This window comes from Dipodomys ordii, unplaced genomic scaffold, assembly GCF_000151885.1.
Source record: "Dipodomys ordii isolate 6190 unplaced genomic scaffold, Dord_2.0 Scaffold24, whole genome shotgun sequence".
Taxonomy (NCBI): domain Eukaryota; kingdom Metazoa; phylum Chordata; class Mammalia; order Rodentia; family Heteromyidae; genus Dipodomys; species Dipodomys ordii.
Window position 1 is genome coordinate 4961054 of NW_012267240.1, and position 11296 is coordinate 4972349.

The 11296-nt window shown below is 42.0% G+C and overlaps 1 protein-coding gene across 1 annotated transcript; it reads left to right on the forward strand.

Moving 5' to 3' along the window:
• The first annotated feature begins 8573 nt into the window (after positions 1–8573).
• Positions 8574–9392, forward strand: LOC105984408 (60S ribosomal protein L10-like). Its single transcript, XM_013014584.1, has one exon. The coding sequence runs from the start codon at positions 8574–8576 to the stop codon at positions 9375–9377; it is 804 nt and encodes a 267-aa protein (XP_012870038.1). The 3' UTR covers positions 9378–9392.
• The last annotated feature ends 1904 nt before the right edge of the window (positions 9393–11296 follow it).

Below are 11296 nucleotides of genomic sequence, written 5' to 3' on the forward strand. Positions count from 1 at the left end.
ACCACACAGGACTACAGCCTTGAAGTCATGGGATACAAATTATTAGATGATCTGACTGATGGCCACTAGTTCTTTGTTTTGTTCCCACTCAGATGAGGGTCTGACCATAAGTTACTGAAGTCAGAATATAGTAAGTTGTTAAGAGCTGTTTGTTCAGACTCTGGTGGTTCACATCTGTAATCCTAACTACTGAGTAGGCTGAGATTGTGAAGATCACAGTTCAAAACCAGGCAACACAGAAAAGTTTGAAAGACTCCATATCTCCCTGGAGAGAAGTTGTAGCAAATTCCTGTGATCCCAACAGCAATGGGAAGCCTAAAGTATGTAGATCACAGTCCATGTACATGCCCAAGTAGAAAGTAAGGCATCTTAAAAATAACCAGCAAAAATCAGGCCTGGAGGCATGACTCACTGGTAAAGCATCACCTAACAAGCACAAGTCCCTGAATTCAAGTCCTAATACCAACAAAAGGAAAAAAAAAAAGGAGCTGACTTTTTATGTGTATGCTAGTTCTGGGGCTTGAAATCAAGGCCCTGTGTTCTCTCCTGACATTTTTGTTCAAGGCTAGTGCTCTACCTCTTGAGCCACAGGTCTACTTCTGTTTTTTGGTAGATATTAGAGACAAAAGTCTCACAGACTTTACTAGCCAGGCTGGCTTGGAACCAGGATTCTCAGATCTCAGCCTCTTGAGTACGTAGGATTACAGGCGTGAGCCACCAGTACCTGACCAGAGCTTACTGGGCCTCACGTCAGCCCATGGTGACTGGAGTAGGCCTAGTCTTTGCTTTTTTTTTGTACACTTGCCTGGGTAAAGAATGGTACTAGGAGCTTTGAGGCAGAAGCCAGGTGTGAGGGACACTCACAGCTGGAACTTGCCTCTTGGAAGAGGACAAAGGAAGGCCAAAATATCTGGTCCTAGAAGCATTCTTACAGCTCTTTCTCATTTTATTCTTTCAGTTTTTCCTCCGGAGAGTGAAGGTCTTTGGCAAGCTGCATGTACATCCTATACTTAAACACTAAAAATTCCCACTATTTTTTTTTTCTGTCAGTTGTGAGGCTTGAAGTCTGGGCCTGGTCACTTTCCCTGAGCTCTTCAGCTCAAGGTGAGTGCTCTGTCACTTGAGCTACAGCACCACTTCCAGTTTTCTGGTGGTTGGAGATAAGAGACTCACAGACTTTCCTGCCCAGGCTGTCTTTGAACTGCGATCATCAGATCTCAGGCTTCTGAGTAGTTAGGATTACAGGTGTAAGCTACCAGTGTCTGACTTTTTTGTGTGTGTGCTGGTCTTGGGGCTTGAACTCTGAGCCTTGGCACTGTCCCTGAGCTCCTTTTGCTCAAGGCTAGTGCTCTACCACTTAAGCCACAGATCCACTTCTGGCTCTTTTTTTTTTGAGATGTTTATTGGTGATAAGAGTCTCATGGGGTTTCCTGCCTGGGCTGGCTTTTAACCTTGATCCTCAGATCTCTGCCTCCTGAGTAGCTAAGATTGCAGGCATGAGCCACTGGTGCTTGGCAAAGACTCCAGGTATTGGACAAAGAAGGTATTGAAACCCCTCCCTAAATAGAACCCAAGAGGAAACTTGTGTTGTCAGATGTCCTCACTTTTGCTCTGACATTCATCCTACAGTGATCAACTCCATTCTTCCAGGTGACTATTGTGGTAGGAGAAGAATTAAGAAGTGAGGAAGAGAGACAGACACTGATACTAGAAACAAAAATATTCTGAATTAACCCCCATACCCATCACGAACACTCCTAACACCTTGCTTTTAAGCCAGGGTGTTTTTGAGTCTTGAACGTGCTCAATTCTGACTTGTTTTTAGGTTTTAAGGAGATAGATTGTTATGGCAGGCATAACCTGACATCGACAGGTCATTCATAGACATTCTCTGCCAGCTTTCTGTCTGTTTGATTTATCAGGGCTTTGCCTGAACAAGGGCCATGGGAGCAAAGTATGTTGTAAAGCACACCTGCACAAAATCTCCCAGTGAACCTGGAGGGTCCCCCTGTTAGTCTTTCTCACGTGTCAAGCATGAATTTTATTTCTCCACATATTTCTCTTCTTGGTTCCTTTGAATTGCATGTGAAATCCTGCAGGACCGAGTTAGCTGAACCTTGCAAAAGAAGTAGACACAAACCTTAACCTTGTATGGTCTTAAGCAAGGGAAATGACTTGCAGAACTCTGAGTGGTGACTGCCCAAATAAAAATTATTTGGATGGCAGGAACTCAAACAAACTGTGCCGTAGACCACATGGTTTACAAAGGAGAAATCTGCTAATTGCAAAACATTGCTCAGGGATGGATCAGAGCCCAAGACATAAATTTAGCTGGCGTCTCAGCCCTTTCTCTTGTTCTAGAAACCAAGACACGGAGGAAACTTCTTTCTGTCCCATGTGAAGGCAAAGAGATGTTCAAGATTACATGTTTCTGAACAGTGAAATCAATCCTTTTTCTTGTCCTACCCATTGTTATGGTTTGCAGGTTCCTGAAAGGCTCGTGTGTTAAAGAACTGGTGGTCAGATCAAGGAACATTTGGGAAGTGACTGGAGCAAAAGGGTAGTGAGTTCATCAATGGATCAGTCCATTGATAGACTCATAATTTGATGGTGTTATTGAGCAATGTAGCAACTAGTGAGGCCAGACTGGAGGCAGCGGGGCACTGGAGGATGCCTTTCAAGAGGTGCCACTCTCTTTCTCTCTGCTTCCTGGCTGCCATGAGTGAGTGTCACTGCTCAACCATGTTCTCCATGACACCCTCTCCACTGCCACATTAGAAGCCCAGAGCAACATGGCCAGCAAATCATGGATGGAAACTTCTGAAGCTGTGAGCCCAAATAAACCTTTCTTCCTTTGTTTTTCTCAGTATTTTGTCACAGTGACATACAAACTGACCACCACAACCCATCAAAAAAGTCAATATGACATGTGAGAACTCCAAATGCCCAGTAATTAAAAAAATAATTAGCTAATTTTGCTCAAATTTCCCCTACTACAGCTGTGCTCAAGGGAATTTTGTATGAGTCTTTCCAAATGTAATGTAGTTCTCTAGGTCATAGGTGTTCAGGGATCTTTCTGTGCTGGTGGTCCCTCATTCATGGCTTGGAGGACTTTAGTCGACCATGGTCATGGTTCTTTTCCTTACTCTGCACTCCCTAAGAATGTTTCTGGAAGCCCTGTTCTCCTTCTAAAAGGGGGAAGACTCAGAATTGTGTGTAGTCAAGGCTGGAACTCCTGACACCCATATTCTGACCTTTTCCAATGACTGCACTCTATAGTTTATATTCTCACTTTCTCTCCTTGATTAAGTATATGTCTCTATGATGTCTCAGACTCACAGCTGAACTTGAGAAATACCAAAACAAAATTATTTACACATTTGGAATGCAGGAGTGTTTCTTAGGAGACCACAAGACATCATCCATTCCAGACCTTTGGAATACATACAGCCGTTGTGTGGGAGGCTTTAGGGGTGGAGTAGAGAAGAGATGTTATCTTTCCTGTACAGGCTGATGGATACAAAGAGCCATGTGGTTTTTTTGTGTGTGTTTTAAAATCAAACAAATAGACCCTGTAGATGGAAGTAGGGTATTGGTCCTTTAAGGGCAGGAAATAAAACAAAGAGGAGCTGAGACATCTTAGTTGACTCTAAAACAAGGAAACCATCAAAGACAAAGGTTCATGGGAAAAATATTCTGGATCAACATGAAAGGACACAAGGGGTCAAAGGTGAAAGCATGAAAAAGGATTAGTTGAATACAGTTGACTGAAACACATTGGCTATCTAAAAATCCATGAGTTTATCACCTTCATTATAACCACCACCACCACCATCATCATCATTATCATGATTTTAAAGTCTCATTCTCCACCAAAAAAGCAAAGCAAGTGAATCTAAACCAAATGAAACCTCTCTATTTTAAGGTCTACACATAGGAGGACAGGGCTAAAGGAGAAAAACAGATGATGCCAGCAGAAAGGAAACAGACCAATCCTAAATTTGGAATAGCCTACAGGATAAATGATCCATCAATAAATGGCATAAGGCAGAAACAGGAGCATCTGAGCTAAAAGAAAATTAAGAGATACAATATCCAAAAGCAATTTGCATGTAGACCTTGTTTCATTCCCACACATACCAAACCAACTTCAAAGAGAGATGTTGAACATGATTCAACATTTCAACAAACTGGGTTTAAGATGGCAATGGCTTGCAGAAATTATTTAGCTCTATCTATCTATCTATCTATCTATCTATCTATCTATCTATCTATCTATCTATCTATCTATCTATCTATCTACCTACCTACCTATCATACCTAAAATCATGTAGCTAATGAGTGGCAATGCTGGGATTCAAACTCTGACAGTTTGAATTTGAACCTTTTACAACAACTATTTCCTATCTCCTTTTGGCCTATAAAATGGGAAGAATACATTAGCTACCCAGTGAGGCTTCTATAAGGATTAAATTATTTCTATTGGTCCTCAGGAGTAGGAAAGATTACTTTCTGACCAATAAGCCAGTGAAGAGCACACATTTGTTTCCAATTAAGTTCCAAGAATGGATTTTAAGTGGAAATAAGCATTTCTATTTATTTTGATAATTCCAAAGTGAGGTTCTTCATAAACACAGCACCATCTTAACACATTTAAATGGGAAGAAGCTCTCTTAATGTGTTTATATTTAATGGACTCCAGGAAAGGCATTTGGACATCATTTCCACTACAGACTTTTTTTTTGTGCCAGGACTGGGGCTTGAACTCAAGGCCTCGAGCTCTCACAAGGCTGACACTTTACCAATTAAACCCCATATACCTCTACCTCTAGCTCTTGGCTGTTTAATTGGAGCTAAGTGTCATCTCACAGATTTTTCTTCTCTGATTATCTTCAAGTTGAGATCCTTAGATTTCAGCTTCTTGAGTACCCAAGATTCATAGTCATGCACAACTGACTTCTGACCAGGATTTGAAAATTCACAGAAAGCTTTCTCAAGCCAACTAACTTTTGGAATGGGCTTATACACCTGAATGTGTGTACACCTGCTGTGAATACCACTTGCCCCAGATGAGTATTAATAAACATAGCCTGTGGTTATTTGTCCCCTATGACATGCTCACCCTCAAAGACATGTACTACAGCTCAGTAGGTGCCATGTGGAGAAAAACCTAGCATTTTCTGTATTTTCTGTAATGAGCAGTATTGCTGGCAATGCTGCTTTGGGTTCCTGCCACCTCATTTTATGGTGCTATCCAAGTAAGTGCTATCCTTAAAGGGAAGAAAACCTAGCAGTACAATCTCTTGGGCAGTGGAATGCAAGGTTTCATACATGCTAGGGAAGTGTCACACCACTGAGTTACACCCTCAGCCTCTGACAGGAGAAATAATTGTGAGAATAGCAAGGAGGTAAAGTAAGAAAATATCCATGTTTGTTTTTGAGAGAAGTACAAAGGGCACAGTGGAAAAATGTTATCAAATCCTCATGTAAAGGGGTTTCACTGTACTATCATTTCTGCTTTTAAGGTATGTTTGATATTTTTGTAAAATATTTTAAAACTGGCCTCTCAATTACTTGCGAGGCAGCGTTACGAGGATCAAGACCCAAGGCTGGCTCTCAGAAAAATGAATCTTATCTGAAACAAACAAAAAACAAAAAACTGAAAGCAAAAGGATTGGAATATGGTTCAATTGGTAGCAAGCACAAAGCCCTGAGTTTAAACCCCAGTACTGCAAAACGGAAATTTAATAACTGAGAGCACTTAAGATGAATCTTTAAATTCTAAAAAAATGTTAATGAGAGCTGATTATTAGAGTATCTGGCTTTTTGCTTTAAGTTAGGTATTGTTGGACAAGCTGGACACAGTGGTGCCTACTTGTAATCTCATCTATTAGGAGCTAGAGTTAGGAAGCTCATTATCTGAGACCACTCCAGGCAAAGCACAAGACCCTATATTTAGAACAAGCAAAAGAACTGGTTTCGGGAAAGTTCCTGAGTTCAAATCCTACTACAGGAAAAAAAAGTTAAGTTCTCAGCACTTCTTTTCTAAATTCTAATAGAGAAACTCACATAGCAATTAAAATTATAGTAAAATGTAGAATTCAAGAATATCAGTTCAGCAAGGTACAGTGGTTCACATCTATCATCCTAGCAACTCAGGTGGTGGAGATCGAGAGGACTGTGGTAGGAGGCCAGCCAGCCTTGGTGGTGAAATCCAATCTAAACAGAAAAAGCAGATGTGATAAATACCTTGGTCCAGGCAGGCTTAAGGCAAAAATCAAGACACTGTCTCAAAAATAACCAGAGCAAAATGGGCTGAAGTTGTGGCTCAAGTGGGAACATGCCTGCAAACTAATCTAGAAGCCCTGAGTTCAAACACCAGGATTGCAAAAAAGCGAAGAGAAGAATACATAAACCACACATTGAACAGGATAAAAGCCATCTTTATTTCTTTGTAGTCATCAGAGACTGTTGAAAAGCTCTTTCAGGGCACACAGACACTGGGCGGGACTAGAAAGGACAGCATGGCTGGGAGCTGGAAGGAGCCTGTCCCTAGATCCAGGCCCCCTCACCCCAGGGCACCCTGCCTCATCCCCTGTTCATGTTTTTAAGGACCCATCAGAAGAGAGGGGTGACTGCAGGATGCCGCATGAGTTCTTTTCTGAAGCCAAATACGGAAGCCCTGTGGGAGTTTCCCAGCACAAGGGATTCAAAGCAAACATGAGCAATGAGGGTTGGGGTGTAATCAGGATGTCCCTGTGAATCTGGACCAGGGAAGACTTTCCATAAAGAATGCCCCAGGAGAGCACAGCGGTACACCAGCAGACTCCCTCCTGCTCTCGGAGTCTCCACATATTTCTTTGCCATTATGTTCATTATGAGATCAGAATGAGAATAGAAGAGATAAATCCAGCCCTCTGTCGTTGTCCAGCAAGGCCCTTCTAAGGGGGTTCAAAGCATAATGTTCTTGGCAGCAGAGTGATTTTTTTTTCTTGCTCTCCAAATATTTGTATACCATATGGAACATGGATGATACTTAAACCAAGAAAGAAAGTTTTCATAAAGAAAATCTAAACTGTCAAATGCCAGCCTTGAGGTGGTATGATGTGAACTGCCTTCTTGGTTTCCTTCCATAACAGGCTTGTTGTCTCATTCCTGGGAGTGCTAATGTCAAGCATCAGCCTGTCAGCCTCAGGGATCCCCTGGGCTACAAAGAGAGCAGCCTTACCATCACCTGCATCCTTCGTGGGGCAGTTCACATCCAGGGACTGACCCATGTGTGTGTGGACATCTGGTCAGCTCTGTGTGTGTGTGTGTGTGTGTGTGTGTGCACGCACACACACAGTTCTAGGAACTCAGGGCCTGAACTCAGGCCTAGGGTGCTGTCCCTGACCTTTGTTACTCAAGATTAGCGCTCTATCACTTGAGCCATGGCTCTACTTCTGGGTTTGGGGTGATTAATCGGAGATCAGGATCTCATGGACTTCCCTTCTCTGAGCTGGTTTTTCCTTAGATCTCAGCCTACTATATAGCTAGCATGACAGACATGAGCCATCAGTGACTAACTCCTCCTGCTTTATTCTGACATCAGCTGATTTATCAAACTCACGACTTTCTTACACCTAAAGTGTGCAGAGATCTCTTTTGATGTCAACTCCAAGAACCATTGCTTGGCAAGGGAAGGGGAAATATTTCTACAGCATTGCAAGAAAAAAAAAACAACAGATGTTTATGGCTATTAAGAATGTGATTAAGAGTCAAGAGTAAATTAAATGAGGGAAGTACAGTAAAGTTTTAAATGTTTTGCAGCTGGATGGAATCAGTAAATCTTTCATCAAGACAGAAAGTTGCAATCAAAGAAATGGATTGCAGCCTGCAGGGTGTGAGCTCTGTCTATCTACATATGTATTTTCCAGGATACTTCAGAAAGTGGTTTGTTGTAAGAAAATGGAGAAGCCAAATTTTGAAGGTTCAAATCCTGGAGTCTTTATTAAAAGACTGGCGACTGCATGGTGGACTCCTGTCTCAAAGACCAGCAGCCAGCAAATACGCTTAACACTGTTAGGAAAATGAGCCATGGAGACCAGAGAGGAAAGAAAAAACAAAAAGGATACCAACAAACCAATTCAGCTCCAATGGAGAGCTGAAGTGGAATGCCATGGCCACTGGAGAAGAGACAAGAGACAGGAAACAGGAGACAAACACAGAAGCACATGGCATGGTGTAATGGCACCTGAGCTGGTCAGGGCCTAAATAGTATCAGGTCAGGAGCAAGGTCACAGGAAACTCGCAGTCCCAGACACTGGACTGACAGGTTTAGTAACCTATCAGCCAAGTCCCTGCCCCTACCCCCAGGGATTCAGGCATGCCCATCACCTGGGAGGCAGGGGCTTTACCTTCCCCCCCATGAAGATGTCAGACCCTACCATTCACCATGTGGCCAAGGTGGCAGTGGCCAGACCCGATTGCCCTATTTCAGTGTAGTCACCGACTCCTCCTACAGCGGAGGTGAAATTCCTTCCTCCTCTTCTACTTTCTCATGTCTTTTCCATTTTCTTTCCTTCTCCTACCAAATGAAGACTGGACAAAGGTTTGCTTCTGCATCAACACACAGTCCTGTTCTAAAAAGGCTTCATAAGAAGTTTATGAAACAAGGTTGTGGAGTGAAAAGTAGGTCAAAAGGAAAAGGAGCTCTTTTCCTCCAGAGCACCACTGAAGATTCTGGTGTGGCCACGGGTGGCCGCCCAGCCCGGTGTTACCAGTATTGTAAGAACAAGCCGTACCCAAAGTCTCGCTTTTGTCGAGGTGTCCCTGATGCCAAGATCTGCATCTTTGACCTTGGGTGGAAGAAGGCAAAAGTGGAGGAGTTCCCACTTTGTGGGCCCATGGGGTCAGATGAATATGAGCAGCTCTCCTTTGAAGCCCTGGAGGCTGCCCGTATTTGTGCCAACAAGTATATGGTAAAAAGTTGTGGCAAAGATGGCTTTCATATTCGAGTACAACTGCATCCTTTCCATGTCATTCGCATCAACAAGATGTTGTCCTGCGCTGGGGCTGACAGGCTCCAGACAGGTATGCGAGGTGCCTTTGGGCAGCCACAGGGCACTGTGGCCAGGGTTCACATTGGCCGGGTAATCATGGCCATCGGCACCAAACTGCAGAATAAAGAGCATGTGATTACAGCCTTACGCAGGGCCAAGTTCAAGTTCCCTGGTTGTCAGAAGATCCACATCTCCAAGAAGGGGGGCTTTTCCAAGTTCAACACGGATGAGCTTGAAGACATGGTAGCTGAGAAGCACCTCATTTCTGATGGCTGTGGAGTCAAATACATCCCGAATCATGGTCCTCTGGATAAGTGGAGAGCCCTGCACTCATGAAGGCCCCCACCCACTGAGCTCTATCACTCACCCCCACTTTAATAATGTTCCCCAATAAAACTTGCATTATGTCTAAAAAATTTAAAAAAAAAAAGGAAAAGGAAAACGGGTGAGTGTGAAAAAGCCAGGCCAAGTCCTTGTTTTCCATGTGTTTATGTTCCAGAGTTGTTTCACCATTGGTGATGCATGTATCTCTCCCTTGATTGGTCCTCCTCTCTCTGACCCCACCCTTCTTTAACACCATGGCCATAGGTATCATTTATGCACTGGTTGATCTTCATTGTAGAGGCTGTCTCATTGTCTGGAAATCTAGTGATAGATGTTATTAAAAGGTGATATGCCATGTGGAAAGGTTACAATATCCTTCTTCTTTTGTGTTTTATGTCCAAGACTATCTTGAATTCTAAAGAGAAGAAAGAATGAGAAACTGTCTAGTCATTCTCCCTTCAGTCTTTCTGTCTTTTCCTTCCTCTCCAAAATCATCTTCTCTTTTATTTAGCTTAGCTTAGCTTAGCTTAGGTGGTGGGCGAATCTGTGCTAGAGACAGAACTCAAACTAGGTAAAAGAGCTAGGTAAGCACTCTACTACTGAACTATACTCCCAGCTCTAATTCTCTTTTTGATTAGTCTTTATAATATATATGACAACTGAAAACTCCAAATAGTCTCAACAAAAATTATATAAAAGAAAATTTTATCTAGATTCAAATTCAGCTTTTCCACTTGCTATCCCACTGGTCCCAGACAAGTTATTTCCACTCTATTTGCCTCAGTTTCTTTGTCTATGATGTGGAGATCATAATAGTCACCTTAGAGAACTAGTGTTTATTTTGGTAAATGATATAGGCTAGTGTCAACACACAGTACTTCCACAAAAATATATTATTATAATTATTACTATTATTTTCATTGCTCTTTGTTTCCTTCTGCTACCCTAGACTCTGAGATCAGCATCAAGCTTTTGTGTAAACTACTAGAAAATGCTTTTGCACATAAAAGATATCTCCCTGTTTTCATAAACAAGATAACATGTACATTCTTCTGGCTATCAATTCATATCTATGACCATCCCATTTTATTCATACAAATCTTTATTTTAGTAGTCCCTATAGATAGGTACTCAAGTCACTGCTAGTTTATAATTACAAATAACATAATAAAGTCCTTTATACAGGTTAAGTAGCCCTTGACTAAAATACTCTGAACCCAAAGTGTCCAGATTCTAGGGTTCTTTTAGATTTTGGAAATTTGCATATACATAATGTGATATAGTAGGGATGAGACTTAAATTTAGACAGGCTGAGGATGTAGTTCAGTGGAAGGGAAAAATGCTTACTTAGCATGCACAAGTCCTAGATTCAATCCTTAGCACTTTCCTGCCTGATCAGCCCCCCCCCAAGAAATATCAAACAATATTTTTTTAGTAACTGTGTGCATAAACAAAGTTTCATGATGTGGAATTTTCCACTTGTGGCTTTATATCAGCATTCAAAAATTCTGGATCTTAGAACATGTTAGATACCTAATTTTCAAATTAGATATGCGCTTCCACACAGATTTAGTGCACATTATACTAGATCAGCTCAACAGATTGCTGTGAGCTGAGCTTCTGCATCCAGGTTATATCCACTTGTATGACTGAATTACCCTTTTAAGGCATTTTTCATGAGGTCACCTCTGGAATGGGTATGACATTCTAGTGGCAGCTCATGGCAGAGCAGAACTGTGAACTCATTAGCCAAGAAATAAGAAAGCAAGAAGAAAACTGGACATGATAGTTTACAACTACAATCCCAGCTGGAAGATTTCTAGTTTAAGGCCAGCTTGAGCTACATGATAAGACCATGTCTCAAAAAGAAGGAAGGAAGGAAGAAAAGAAAGAATGGAGGGAAGAATGAAGAAAAGAAAGAAAAGAGGGAG

Coding starts and splice junctions, on each gene's coding strand:
- LOC105984408 (XM_013014584.1), top strand. CDS start 8,574: ATGAAGACTGGACAAAGGTTTGCTTCTGCATCAACACACAGTCCTGTT.